Source organism: Tenebrio molitor, chromosome 2, assembly GCF_963966145.1.
Source record: "Tenebrio molitor chromosome 2, icTenMoli1.1, whole genome shotgun sequence".
Taxonomy (NCBI): domain Eukaryota; kingdom Metazoa; phylum Arthropoda; class Insecta; order Coleoptera; family Tenebrionidae; genus Tenebrio; species Tenebrio molitor.
This window is the reverse complement of record NC_091047.1, coordinates 13,027,620-13,043,114: the sequence shown is the minus strand read 5'-3', so window position 1 is coordinate 13,043,114 and position 15,495 is coordinate 13,027,620. Positions and strand designations below refer to the sequence as shown.

General features: G+C 34.9%; 1 protein-coding gene across 5 annotated transcripts; it reads left to right on the top strand.

Annotated features, from left to right (window-relative positions):
• The first annotated feature begins 40 nt into the window (after positions 1-40).
• Positions 41-15,029, top strand: LOC138124498 (AT-rich interactive domain-containing protein 4A-like). 5 transcript variants are annotated; one of them, XM_069039545.1, is made up of 13 exons: positions 41-453; positions 515-785; positions 839-913; positions 968-1,001; positions 1,057-1,275; positions 1,325-1,520; positions 1,578-2,276; positions 2,334-2,991; positions 3,105-5,400; positions 5,486-5,613; positions 5,669-5,944; positions 6,002-6,142; positions 14,345-15,029. In XM_069039545.1, the coding sequence occupies exons 1-13, from the start codon at positions 451-453 to the stop codon at positions 14,380-14,382; spliced, it is 5,034 nt and encodes a 1,677-aa protein (XP_068895646.1). In that variant the 5' UTR covers positions 41-450; the 3' UTR covers positions 14,383-15,029. The 5 variants fall into 5 exon arrangements, with proteins under 5 accessions (XP_068895646.1, XP_068895645.1, XP_068895644.1 ...); XM_069039544.1 differs by having other exon boundaries at positions 968-1,007; XM_069039543.1 differs by having other exon boundaries at positions 839-1,001.
• The last annotated feature ends 466 nt before the right edge of the window (positions 15,030-15,495 follow it).

Below are 15,495 nucleotides of genomic sequence, written 5' to 3'. Positions count from 1 at the left end.
CCTTAAATGTGATTGGTTAACACTTGAACGAAGTGGTTCATCATTGGTCGTGAGCCGGAGAGGTTTTTTTCTATTAAGTATTGAGGTTTAGGGTTATTGTTATTGTTCCATGTTTGGCTAACCTGTTTGCGAAAAAGTGGAAGTTGATTGTTGACAGAATGTCATTTCAACCGCTTCAAATAATATTTTTACTTTTTAACTTAGAGAAAATTAGAAAAATCGGTCAAAAGTCACAACATTGTTGCGTAACGATAGTGCTAAAGTAGTAATTTTTTAGTTTCAAAACCACTTGATGTCAAAAATATTCCCAGTGGTTGCAATGCATTCCTTTGATGCATTTTAATTTTTTCTGCAATATTGTGGTGATTTTTGATGATTTATCATAATTATCGGAAGTAAAACTACGAGCACTTTTTAAAGTACAATAAATGTGATTAGTTTAAAAAAAAGATGGTAAGTGTCAAGAAATTCCTTTGTTATTTGTGGTAGTCACTTTGTTGTTTGTGACTTAAAGCAGGCGGACGATCCACCGTATTTATCCGTTGGTACAGCAGTTAGTGCTAAGTACAAAGGGGCATTTTGCGAGGCAAAAGTGAGCAAAGTTGTTCGAATTGTAAAATGTAAAGTGACCTACAAAATGGGTTTGGGCACTGCCACCGTAAGTGATGAACAGATCAAAGGTACTCTTCGTGTTGGTCACACAGTCCAAGCTAAACACCCAGATAGGAAGGAATTTGTTGAAGCCACCATCACCAAAATTCAAGACTGCAGCCAGTACACAGTTGGTAAATGGACTGAGAGTAAAATACACACTTAGTTTTACCAATTTTACTTCCAGTATTTGATGATGGTGATATCACTACCTTACGGCGTTCAGCTCTGTGCTTAAAAAGTGGAAGACATTTCAATGAAAGTGAGACCTTAGATCAGTTACCCTTGACCCATCCCGAACACTTTGGCAATCCAGTTGTAGGTGGCAGAAGAGGCAGACGAAATAGACAGTTAAAGTATGTCTGAATGTCCACTACAAAACTTACCTAACTTTTGTATTATTAGGGAGGACAGCAGTGAAGGAGAAGCAGAAGAGGAAAATGAGCCTGATTTAGAAGGCTACTCCACAGACATCGGACGTGTTGTTAGTGTTGAAGCTACTGACAAAAAAAGGGGTAAAGATAACTGGTTTCCAGGACTGGTGGTAATACCATCTGCACAACCAACTGTGAGGATTAATGTTAAAGATGAATATTTAGTTAGATCATTTAAGGATGGCAGATAGTGAGTAAACATTAATTTAATATGAATGTTACTAATTCTTCAATTTTAGTTATACTGTGCCTAAAAAGGAAGTTTCAGAATTTAATAGAGAAGTAGGTGAGAAAGTTGAAAGTTCTGTTTTATCTGAAGCTGTACATAAAGCGCTAAAATATCTTGATAATAATGAATTGCCAGTCCATTGGGAAAGAAATTCATTATTTAATATGCAGTCAATTGATACTGATTCTGAGGAAAATTACAGTGATGTAATGCCCTCCTTTTTTTTTTTTCACATACATTGTCTGATTTGAACATGTTTTTAGTCCTCTGATGATGAACCTAATGAAGAAAAGGATAGGTTTGTGGCACAATTGTACAAATTTATGGATGATTCAGGAACACCATTAAACAAAAGTCCAATGATTGCTAACAGAGATGTAGATTTACATAAATTATTTAGAGTTGTTCATAAATTAGGTGGTTATAACCGAGTAACTAATCAGAACAAGTGGAGATCAGTTACAACTCGGTTAAAACTACCAAACAATCAGATTACATATAATCAAGTTAAGAGTGTTTATAAGAAATGTCTATTGAGTTATGAATCTTTCTACAAGACTTTGGGTGTGACAATGTTAAACCACAATTTGTCCACGAAAAAGAATCGTGGCAGGTCATTAATACGTGATAAAGATCGAGCAACTCCTGTTAATAGCCCTAAACCTGAAAAGGATGATGACATACCAGAAAAGAAAGATGATGAGAAGAGTGTCTCAGAAGACAAGACAAAAAAGAAAATGGAGTTTAGAAAAGAAGATGATAAGAAAAGGAAAGAGTTGATTGAGAACAGTGATACAAACAGTAGTGATGCAACTGACCAATCAGAATCAGTTCCAAGTACTTCAAAAGACACTGGAAGGCCACGTCGTTTAGATAGATCAAAAGAAAAGAAGGTAAAACCTACACCTATCATTGATAAAAGTAAACCTGTTGAGAATATAAAAAAGGAAGATGAAGAAAAGGTGAGCTAATCTATTGGTGTTTAAGTAATTAATTGAAGTACATAAATATAATTTTAGCAGATGCAACAAACAAGGTCAAAGTCACAAGTCTTAAAACTTAAAGAAATGGTAAACAATTTAAATCAGAAGAAAGACCCAAAGTTAGTTGAAAATGCGTCAAAATTAGTTCCGAAACAAGCACCCAAAAAAAACGACGAAGACAAAAAGCGCGGGAGGAAAAAGACCAATTCAGAAGAAAAATCTTCTGTGGAAATTATCACTGATGTCGCTTCGGGTCAAACAATCAGTGTGGGTGATAAATTGAAAGTTTTTTACGGCCCTACTCACGAGTACAAAGTCACTTACGAAGCCAAGGTCATAGAAATTGACAAAGATTCTTCTGGTCTAGTGTATCTTGTACATTATACAGGCTGGAATACGAGATACGACGAATGGATAGCTCCCACTCGCATCGCAGAGAACCTCAGTGCTAGCACAAAAGCTAAGAGATTAAAACAAAGTAATGTGACAAATTCGCCTACTACAACTTCAAAGCAATCTTCTGCCAATAAAGCGGCTGCCGCAAAACGTGGCCGTGGTACACCGTTAGCGAGTAAAAGCACGGCAGGTGAAGTGCCACGGTCGACAACTCCCTCTAGTGTCACTTCTTCGTCTTCTAGAACAAAAAGCCCGGCTACTCCCGCTACAAGATCGACAAGTAGAATGACCCGCCTAGGTATGATCAATTTATACTTTCAATCTTTAATTTACGTCTCTGTAAACCTACGTAACTATCCAAAATTGTGTGTGCATAAGTTGAAATAACACAAGAAAACATGTATTGTTTAGATTACGGACGAAAAACTAGAAGAGCCTCGGCCCAGACTGACGTCTCCAATCACTCCGAATCTGATTCCGAAATATCCGAAAGTGAATCGGAATTGACACGAACAAGAAGCGGAAACAAATCCGAAGATGTAGAAATTAAAACGTACAAGAAGAAAAGCCCAAAAACTTCGACAATTACGAAATCAGAAAAAACAAAAGACAAAGAAGATACGGAAAGGGATACAGAAAAAGACGAAGAGTCCGACAGACCAAAACGTACCAGAAAACTGAAAAAGTCTCCAGAAAAGTCGGGAGAAGAAAGTGACGATGACAACGGATCAAACCGTCCAAAGGGAAGAGACTTCGATTTGAATCAAATTAGGTCCGAACTGAAGGGTTTCAATAAAGCCGTCAAAGTTCCTTCGTTGGAGGCGTCTGAAAAGGAGGTTCTTTCGTCCTCCGACGATTCAAATACGCAAATATCGACGAAAGCCGAACAAGCGGAAGATAACAAAGAAATTAAGCCGCCGGAGACGTCTCCAGCGTCAGACGATATTTACGAATTCAAGGAACCAGAACCTTTCGAATTTGAGTCACGGGCGAAGATGGTCGTCGACGATAAAACTTGTAAAAAACGAATTCCAAGACTGTATGAAGATATCGAGAAAAGTCCGAAAAAGAAGACCGCCAGATCTCCAGGGAAGTCTGACAAGGACAGTCCCGAATTAGAAAGGAAACGATTTAGAAGAACGCCAGTTCGAAAACAAGATGATTCGGAAGATGACGAGAGAAGAGAAGAAGATCCGTTTGATAAGCTTGTCGAATCGCCTTCGTTTAATCTGAAGCCCGTAGAGAAGGTTCCCGAGAATAAAGCAAAAGTTTCAAGAAGCCCTCCAGAAGAACCATTGAGTGTTTTTAGAGACAGCGTCGATGACTATAGTCGAGATATTGACATATCTGATAGTGAATCGCAAAGTCAACCAATTTTCTCCGGGAATGACGAACTGTTCTCAGGCACTTTCTCGAAATACTCTCCCGACAGGAATCCTTTGGATCTTGGATTTTCAAGTAAAGTAGACGATTTGAAGAAGGAGAATGACGATTTAGAATCCATAAGGGAATCTATAACGAGAGCAATCGAGAGGACTCCTTCTAGTGATGAGTGCGATAATCTGAGTGACGATGAGGATTTGGTCATAACTACCACGACGACGACGTACCAAGCCAAGAAACGAGAGGTAGAACCCCCACCTGGGTTGTTGGAATCAAATACTTCTGATCCGCCAAGTCAAGGAAGCGTTGAAGTTAAAATCGAAGTGAAGGAAGAAGTTGCACGCAAAAGTCCCATTTTGCAAATCTCTCCGGCACTCCAGGAGAGTGACAGCACTTTATTAGAATCAATTTGTGCTCAGCCGTTGTCAATAACGGCGAAATTAGAAGAAGCAAAAGATCTCAATTTAAAAACTGGCACAAAAATTGCCGACTCACTACTGCAAAAATTCAGCTCTATCAAGAGCAAAAGCGAAGTATCTCCAAAACCTGACTCTGACAGCGAACAAGATATTAAAAAAGAATTAGATAACGAAGTGGAGTTGGAAGACGAAACAAAATTGTTGGAAGTGTCGCGAATGATCAAGCCAGTTGAGTTGAAGGTGAAACCGTCGGAGGCAGAAGTAAAGAAAGCAGTAACTCCGACGAAGTGCGAACCCAATAGCGATGTTAAAAAAAGGAAGAAAGTTATCAGCAGGCCTTACATAGACGAGTCTGATACCAACAGTAGCGACTCGGAACAACTTGTTATCGCCAGGTCCGACGAAGATTCTCAGACGAACTCATTAGACAAACCAGATCTGAAAGAAAGCGACAGTAACATGTCTACTGCTCAAATTGAAACCACCGACGATTCACAATCGCAAGAAGAACAACGAAACTTTAATTTCGACGCGATAGAGAAGTCACCCAGTCCTGCGCCGGTTAAAGAAGAGCAACCGGAACCCGAAAATGTCAAAGAAGAGGAACCTGATTCACAGCTTCATTCTTTGTTGTTGTGCGAAGAAACCATACCGAGAAGTCCGGCGCCTGCTTCTGAAGGGTCCAGCGTTATGGAGCAAAGACCCAAACCGAAATCGGTTTTAGAAATGCCCTTTGCTAGCGCTCCCGGAAATAGCAATAACAAAAATATGTTATTGACTAGTGAGCACAAGCTTGTAAATAAGCCACAACCCCCACCACTAGTATTACCTTTGGGAAACAGAGATAATCGTGAGGTTTCGACCGTCATTACTCCACCGTCCACACCAGGGAGTTCCACCAGTGGGTACGTATTTAGTCATTTTGATTATTAAAAATACGGAAAAAATTTTGATGTGTATGCTCTTAATACTGTTTGGTATTTTGTTTAGGGACCATGGAGACCTGTCTCCCAATACCATTGAAAACGAGAGTTGTAAATCAAATGATGCTGAGTTGGATTATCCTAGAAAACGAAGAAATTCTTCCCTCAATAAAGTCCCTTTGTACAGTGAAGATGGTAAGTAGTGGACTGGATAAGAGAAACACGTTAATTTCGATAACTGTTTCAACAGATAGTCAGATGACAAATGAGCCTAGCAGCGGGAAGAAATCTAGGGAAGAGTCTGTCCCTGCTTCTTGTAGAAAGCGTCGAAAATCTGCAAGAGCTACGGATGAAATACCAACGAAACGCGGCCGCAAGCCTCTAAACCGATCGAGACACAACAGCGACAGTGACGATACATCCGAACATTCGTTGACGGGTTCTTCTACAAACTTAGGTTTATCAACATACGATAGGACGTCCAAGTCACCACGACCTTCAAAGTACAACTTTTTCGTAGAATTCGGTAAGTGTGCATTTTTTTGCAATGTTGTGGAGAAATTTTTTGTTTTATTCTTTGCAGATCCGAGTTTAAACAGTGGCCAAAGAATTGCCGTATTGCAACAAAAGTTGTCGGAACTTCGTAAAACCTACGCCGAAGTTAAAGCCGAATTAGCGGCGGTTGAACGGCGTAGAAAAAAAATTAGACGAAGGGAACGTGAAGGTAAGCGTTATTGAATCTTTCAGAAAGGCAAACTAACTTTGAGAGAACTTGTGATAAAAAAATTAGATTTCCTTTATTTATTACGTTAACTGTAATTGTGTACCAGGCTGATTTTGTATATAATATTTTGGACCACTGTGTAAAATTAGTTTTATAAACGATGTTAAAAATATGTCGCAATGACAAAAAGCAAATTGAAAACTGCCAGGAAGAGCAACTGTTTATATTATTGTTTATTGTGAAAACAGATTAAAAATAAAAATATGTACTATTGTACGACGTTCGATTTGTTGACTTTCATTGTTTAGTTTTTCAGTGTTCTAAATTTTTAGTTACTGTCAAGAACCCTTTCCATCAAGGAGTTTAGTCACTTTTTCCATTTTAATTTGTATTTCCTAATTTTAGTAAATACAATAGTTAAAAAGAAGGTAACTATGTATTCTATTTCGTAAGAGTACATTTTATTCGTGTTGGATGAACTAAAATTTATCCAAAAAAATGTTACACAGATGGTCCTTTTAGTTAAAGATTGTTCGGAAAATGCTGATTACATGTTTCCAATCATATTAATTACAATTAATAGTTATTTATGCAATAAGTGAGTAAAGTAATACTTTTTTTACGAGAAGGAAAATTTGCCGCACGAGCGCAGCGAGTGCGCAAATCGGCCGAGTAAAAAAAAGATACTTTACTAACGAGTTGCATACAAGAAAATTTTGGCACCCGTAAATTTTATAATTGCGTTAAAAAATGACACGCTACGGCACTTTTTTAACGCAAAATGCGTGCAAAAATGAACCGCTATGGCACTTTTTTAACGCTTCTTGACCGATTCAAAAATCACATATTTTATGAACGCAAACGAATGAAAAAACTTGCACTTTTTTGACAAAAACCGAGCGATGTAAAATGCCTACCGCATTAGTAATGTATTATACTTTTTGGCCGACGACCCATTAAGTATGTATTTGTTTTCTCAAATTTGAAATTTGTTGTAACCAATAATTTTGCAAAACCTGTCAAAGACTGACATTTAATTAATGAAATGGCAGAAAGTTATCTATTATACCGGTAACTGACACGCTTACGATTTACACCACAAGATAGCGCCATCAGATTTCAGAAGAAAACAATTACTTTCCGTTCATTTTTGAAAACTGGGCGGATTAATGGTAGCGGTATCTTGTCTTAGTATAAATGGACTTTACTTGTGATACGCTAAACATTTTTTTGGAGGTTCCAGAAAGCTTAAAATTTTCTTGTTATTTTACACACTCCGTGCGGTAAAATGACAGATAGTTTAACTAGTGTGTAAAAATCACGATATCCTAGCTGTTCAAAATGTGTAAACATGTCATTTATAGTTGAGGAGGCCAAAAAGGATATTTCCGTCTTGGTATTCAACAAACTATTGTTTTTGAGTTTAGTGTTAATAATGACATTAACAAAAACAAAATAATGCGCACATAGATATTTAGTGCGATTCTGATTCAAAATTTAGCAAGATTGTTATTGAACAATATTGATTTTGCATAGATCCAATCAATCAACAGCTACATATCATAGCAACTACAACATTGTTATACAGCAATATTGGTAAATTTTAAAACAGAATCGCACCAATTGTCTATTTTTTAATCAAAGAACCACGACCTGTTGATTTAGGTTTGTAAATATAAAATTTTACTAAATTTAGGGAATTTCATGATATCTACTGGCTATACCAGCCAACGTCTGTCATTTTATATTATACCCCCTGTCCGTTCTCAAACTCGAACATAGGCAATTAACATTGAATTGAACGTTTTTGCTGATTCCTGCTCGCCAATTGAACTTACAGGTAAGGTAATGGTATCAAAAGAAAGATAAAATTATTGCGCTTGAAATGATACCAGTAATAAGATTAAAGGTGCTATTTTTATTTTAATATGCTAATTTAAAACTTGGCGATTTTTAAATATGACATGCCATGATTTTCAAATTTGACAGCATTTGTCAAAAAATTTGAAATTTGTTGGTTTAAGTCAAGTGAAAAATGAATTGTTACTCCAATGAAGAACGAATTTTTATGGTAAAAGCCTTTTACAGTGGCGTTAGTTTGCGGAGAGTTAGAGATTTGTTTGCCGTAAAGTTTCATACCAGACCTATACCTTCTGTTAGTACTACATATTCACAAATTTGTACAAAAATTTAAAAGATGTGCAAATATTTCTTTAGAATCAGAAGCTAGGGGTGGTAAGTAATAATATTTTGTATTGGTAAGAGAAAATATTCAAAAACAATAATTATATCGCAGGAAATAGACAAATAGTTGACCGCACGGAAGAACGTGTTTTGGCGATGGTAAATTTGGACCCAACATCCAGTTTAAGGCAAATTTCCCTTGAAGTAGGTTTATGCAAATCGCGGATACAGACTATCCTCAGAAAATATAAATATCATCCCCACAAGGCACAGTGCCATCAAGAGATATTTGCTGTTGACGAAGAAAGTAGGAGTGCCTTCTGTTATGAAATGCAGGAGCGTGCTAACAATGATCGTCGCTTTCTGTCGGCAATTTGCTTTACAGACGAATGCACTTTTACGTTAAATAACGAACCAAATGTTCAAAACACGCGATATTGGGCTCAGGAAAACCCTAGAGTTAATATTTCTACTCGAACTCAGTATCCTCAAAAAATTAATATCTAGGCTGGGATTTTTAATAACATTTGAAATAGAGGGAAATTTAAATTCAGCAACTTATTTAGATTTATTAGTAACTAAGGTAGGACCTGCATTGGAAGAAGTTGCAAGAGAAAATCAGGAAATCTGCTTCCAACAAGATGGCTGTCCCGCGCATTTCGGCCCAGGAGTTAGAAATTTTTTAAATTATTCATTTCCAAATTGTTGGATTGGTAGAGGTGGTGCTATAAATTGGCCAGCAAGATCTCCTGATTTAGCACCTTGCGAATTTTTCTTGTGGGGTCACCTTAAAAGCAAAATTTACAAAAGACGCCACCCAGATATTAATTCTTTGAGAGAAGCAATAACTGCCGAGTGCGCCTTAATTACTGAAAGGCAGTTGGATAATGTAAGAAATGCTTTTTATAACAGATTGGGGTATTGCTTATTTCAAAACGGGGGGTTATTTGAATATTTATTGTAATTTTACCTTTTTCTTTAGTTTCTTTGCTTTTTTTTTATTAAGAATTTTATAATAAAAACTGCTTTTAAAATGTTAATTACTTTATTATTATTAATTCTTTAATGTGTGATGTATAAAAATAATAGCATAATGCCTATAAACTGAATGCACAATGTTAATTGCCTATGTTCGACTTTGAGAATGGACACCCGGTATATAATCTGTTTCAAAATCAAAAATCCACCAACACTGCATTCTACCTCGAAAATACAACCGACAACGTCGCCAACTTTTGTTTTTTAGTGTGTCTGCAATTGTCAGAAAAAAGTTATGAAGGAAAACTGTTGACAGTCGTTTTGGTCGTAGTTCATCGTGTTTTTTTATTCTCATTTCATTATTTCACTCAAAAGGTATGATATGGTAGCTACCACCTTTTGTACATAATAATTATTTTGTATTACGTAAGTAAACTCAATAGTTGTCAGTCAAATTTTGGCGTGAGGTTGGGCCAATCCAAAAAAATGGAACTTATTCTAGGGATTTCTTTTTTTCTGCCAACATAATTCAACAGGTTGTGGATTTTTGATTTTGAAACATAAGTATTTTATAACCTCCATGATTTTATATGCCCAAGTTATAGACGCAAATCAGCCTGTCCCACAACTGCCTCCCCATAAAAAAACAAGCATGTGCCGACAGCAAAAGAGAGTCCAAGATGACTAAAATAAATTTTCCTGTAGCTCACATAACCGAGTTCTAATGTTTTCAATTTCACCAATCCCAGAAGCTCGTCAACAGGTATTACTAAAAAACCGGACAGGTTGCTAGACAACAAAAATAATTATAGTTATCGCAACAATCAGCAAAAAGTTGACTAGAATTTTGACGTTTTCTGATGTGGAATTTTGTGGACATTATATGACTTGATAATCGCAAAAATCGATGACTTAATACAAAAATAACTGTTCCGTACACGCTCATAATTCACAATTAATTCAAAGAACATATTTATGAAATTCGCATCAAAAGAAAGTGATTCGATTTTTTTTTATCCTTGAACAAGTCACTCATAAGTATTTTTTTATTATACCTGAATAATAATCCCTGTTTTTGACACTAAAATGCGTGCGAAAAAGGGCCTTTAAAACACTAAAGCTTTAAGGGTTGCTTAAGTAACAACAAATTCACCTACATTTTGAACAATGATAAATAGACATTTATAGAAAATTTATAATAGCAACGAAACAACAACAATTGATCATTTCTATATCAACGATTAATGACACAGATTACTTCGAAAAAGGTATTTCAATTTACTTTTTTTGTTATAATTTTGAGATTGTAGTGCAGGTATAATAAAAAATAGCGTATGATACACGTTTATAAGGGCCTTTAAAGCACTTGCGACGTTAAAAGCACTCCGCTACGCGTCGTGCTCTTAAACTCATCGCGCGTGCTTTAAAGGCTTCCTTATAAACTTGTATCATAATATACTATTTCTGCATTTGTTCAGATTATCGTAATTTTTAGATCGGTTTTTGATCTCACGTCAAGTTTTTTTTTTTAATGACACGTCATATTTTTACATCATATTTGGATTGGACGTTAGAATTCTGAATTCGCCCAATTGGCAAAATATGACATGACGCTTTTCCAAATAGTCAAGTTTAAAGTAAAAACAAAATTGACAAAGATTGAATCTGATGAATATTGATAGTTTAATAGTGTCGCAACGATTTATATTTGGTAAAATAACGTTAATTTACAGAAAACAATAATTAAATTGAGTGTTCAAATTACCATCCATTAACCTAAAAAAATCGACAATTTCGATTTGATCGAATCGGTCCCAGACTTCACTCTACTATACAGGTATTTCACGAGTGATAATGAGTCTGACGGAATTGAAAAGCAACCCATAATACATTTGCAAAGTTAACGTGAATATTTGTTTTTTGATTTAACAAACATAAAACATAGTTGGCTGTGCAGTTTCGTAAATTTTGATATAAACCTCATTCGCTTGGTTAAATGAAATTGTGAAAAAACGAAGAGTTTTTGGGGAAATGTTTATTGTTCCATAAACGCGCAACGGCAGAAGCATCGTTATTACATTCGGCATAAATCAGGATTATGTCTGTTTTCTCACCGTTGAAATACATGTACTGTCGCGAGCAATAAATTTTGGTCGTCAATGTCATTTCAAAATTTGGTTAGATTGTCACAAATTTAAAAATTTTCCCTGTCTGATTATGTCCATGTCAACAAAGTGTCAAGAAAATGAGAAAAAAATTACAATTAAAGTCATACAACATGATGATAGGTTATGATATAATGGAACATTTTCGATTGCGTCAAAGAATGACCTTCACGATCAAAATTTATTGCTCGCGATTGTACATGTAACTTTTTCGTAAATGTCAGTTGTGACAAATAAAACTATTGGAAGCAAAGCCATCATGGATTAATAATTTCATTTTAAAACAGTACGATATTTTAAATAGCCACGTTAACTTTGGAAGTGTATTGTGGGTTGCATTTTCAATTCCGCCGGGCTCATTATCACTCGTGAAATACATTGTATACAGAATTATTATAAATGTTTCCAGCATTATACCTAGTGAATTTTTGTGAATATTTTTTTCACGTGTATAAGCATAAGAACAAAAAAAAACATTAAACATGCATCTCAGCAGATAATTTTGTGGAGGTTTATACCGTGCGATCAACAATTTAGACCAAAGAAGCCTTTGAGATTTTGGACGTAAACGCTGTTCAAAAATCAAAAAACCATTGTGATGCAAATGAATTATCTGTCACTGTGATAAATACCGGGTAATTTTAAATGATTGTGACTTTTTTTCTTAAGTTGGGAACATTTTTCATAAATTATTTTGGCAAACTTAATACCGGGTGATTTTAAACGAATGTGACTTTTTTCATAGGTTGGTAATATTATTGTTGATTATTCTGCTTTTTAATGTGATAGTTGACATAAACATAGGCCTCCGCGCCTATTTGACAGAATTTATTAATACATAAAATATCAAAATGACGTACGTACGCCAATGTGTTGATTAAGGTATCAAGTTTGCCAAAATAATTTATGAAAAATGTTCCCAACTTAAGAAAAAAAGTCACAATCATTTAAAATCACCCGGTACCTTTATCAACACATTGGCGTACGTACGTCATTTTGACATTTTATGTATTAATAAATTGTGTCAAATAGGTGAGGACGCCTATGTTTAAATATCACATTAAAAAGCAGAATAACCAACAATAATATTACCAACCTATGAAAAAATGTCGCAATAATTTAAAATCAGCCGGTAGTAGGAAATGTCATGAAAAATGTGTGTTATTTGCACCACAATGGTTTTTGATTTTTGAACAGCGTTTATATCCAAATATTATCGAGGTTCAGACGTTCAGATGCTCTGGAATGCATTTAAAATAATATATACACCACGGCAGAGAAGACAATTTTAAACCTCGCTTCTTTATTCCCCTCGAAGCTCGCTTCTCGGGGAATAAACTACCTCGGCTTAAAAAAATGTCTTCTCTACCTTGGTGTATAATTACTATTTTGTTGCATATACTCGTACCTACCTGTTTCAATTTAGAGTTGTAAATTTTTGCCGAAACTCGACCAAACAGGCAACAGCGCTGTATGTCCATTCTCCGTTATTGAAAACACCATTATGATTCAATGATAAATCTTTGAAATAAAAACCATTTTTGCGTTAAAATTGGATTAATACAGTCAGTTGTTTGACGTTTATTGCATGAGTTAGCAAAAATACGAAAAATCTGACACTATGAAAGTCATAGCCGCCCCTTATCTAAGTAATTGTTGATCGCACGTTACTTTGGTGTGGACTGCAAAATATAAAAAAGTCATGCGTTTTATTTTTTCAAGAAATCTTCGTTATTCCAGTAATAATCACATATTTATCTTCTAGGATTAAGTACCTATAAGTGACAACGTTTAAGTTTTGAATTTCTTTCAGTAATGAAATTATTTTCGTTACTGTTAAATAGAAATATATTTGTACTGCATCTTGGTTTGACCATCACTATTTCTCCTTATTTTTCAGCATTGTCCATCGTGTCGTTTAGACACAATTGTTATAGATTTACTGAACATTTATTATTTTATTTCCTACTGTCCCATGGATGTTCGTTCCATTACATTATCAATTTGAGTCCGGTAGGTGAGTTATAACAGTATCAGAGCCGGAAAGTGTGTCGCTAAGCAACACCTACCGGACTGTTTTAATTTTTATAAATCAAATCTGACATTGAAAAGTGAAAAAGTCAAAAAATATTCAATGTAAAAAAGGTGATGCGATTTTCACAATATAATGTGATTTTTTAATTTTTGAAATAAAATTATGATACAAAACAGACTTCCAGTATGAAATTAAATACATTACGAATTACGATACACTTCCGGTATTATTTGTAACCTACCGAACTTATAACGTAAGTAATTATTGCTGAGCGCATACCATTTTTATCAAAAGTTTAGTTCCTTATGAAACATATTTTTTAGACTACGTTTATGACCTTTTTTCAGTGGTCATTTATAATTTTTACCGAACAATAGTGCTTCACGTTTAAACACAGTACCTACTGTATTTAATTTGTTGCCAACTGTGTTGGCGATTTTAACTAAATGATTTGAGAAAATAACTGACGATGCCAACGAATAATTAAAAATGCACCATAATGTTAACCGATAGTTTTTAGTCGTGCATAAACGAACAAAGTAAATACTGTAGGTACACTCATTTTACTATTTGTTTACAAATTAATCAGTGAAAGTTTTTGATACATTTTAATTCGAGTCTCTGATCTAAACATCCTACTTTACCGATTTTCTTTTACAGCAAACATTAATATACTCGTACAGTAGTACTATCGCAATGTATAGTGATCATTGTATTCTTTATCAAACTGTTCTTGTCTCTAGCTACAATAATTTATAATGAGATTCAGATGTATTTAATTAATAGTATTGTTCCATGCTTGGAATTTTTTTAATTTTTTTTTTTTCAAAACGTTTTTAGCGCTCAAGGCTTCAAAACAAGAAATGGTTTGTGGATGATCCTAATTGTACAGCCAGTGTTCTTCCAACATTAGACTTCTTAATGAAACTGTAAAATATTTTTAATTAGTATAGTGTTACTTTAACAAAACTAGGTACCTAATCCTATGGGTTCATCGTCTGTAAGGTTTTTTTTTTTTGTATATTAGTTGTTGTAGAGTCTTTTTAACAGATATTGTTATATTTACATACATATATAGGTATATATTTTGTTGATTGAAGACTCAGTCGAACATTTTAATCGATTTAAACGATCTCATCGGTACTTTTAATAGCGAAGTATAAAATCTGAACGATTTTAATATCACCCGAACTGTAATTTGTTCATATATTTTTGAATAACACATAGATGAGTATAAATAGTACCTAAATTTATTTGTATATAATTTGTTAATCTTGTTTAATTAAAGACTAATTGATGTACCATTATAATTATTAGGCATTAAATTAACTTCCTAGGCAATCTGTTTGGTCCATTGTTTATATATTTAATTTACTTGGCTCTATATGTTATTTCAAATAAGTTGTATTAAAATATCTTTTAAAAACGATGCTAAATTGTTGTAAATTAAATATATTTGGCTGTCACTGTGGCAATAATTTTATATGATTTTATTTATTTAGAATAAACAGAACTAATAATTTTTCATTTGATTATTAAAAACAAAGGATCAGACATTTCCATCGGGTGAGTATTTCGCCGATCAGGTAAGTCCTGTTGGATTGATTTTTTGTGTTGAAAAATTGGCATTTCACAAATTTCTTCGGCATTTCCTCAAATTTGCCATAACAAAAATGCGACACGATCGTTGTGTCAAAGCGCTGCAAACCTAGCGCGTCGGCGGAGACAAATTCACCGTCGATTTCTACATAGCGTGGCAGTCAGTGTATTAGCCAAGTCTAGGCCGGATATTTAGGCTGGTAAAAACCCAAAGACTTCTCCGTACCGTTAACCATTGCCTCGTCACTGCTGTAGAAAGCTAAGCAACAACCAACCAACACACGGTCGATCTTCACATTCCTCTTGTATTACTACCATCCGGCCATCTAACATTAACAGTGTAGCGTAGAGCGTACCCATTTGGCGTTTACCGAGGCTACGCCACACTTCGC

Excerpts from the sequence above, each read along its gene's own strand:
- LOC138124498 (XM_069039541.1), top strand. Across the intron at positions 1,276-1,324 it reads TCATTTAAGGATGGCAGATA|TTATACTGTGCCTAAAAAGG; the intron begins GTGAGTAAACAT and ends CTTCAATTTTAG. Across the intron at positions 1,521-1,577 it reads CTGAGGAAAATTACAGTGAT|TCCTCTGATGATGAACCTAA; the intron begins GTAATGCCCTCC and ends ACATGTTTTTAG.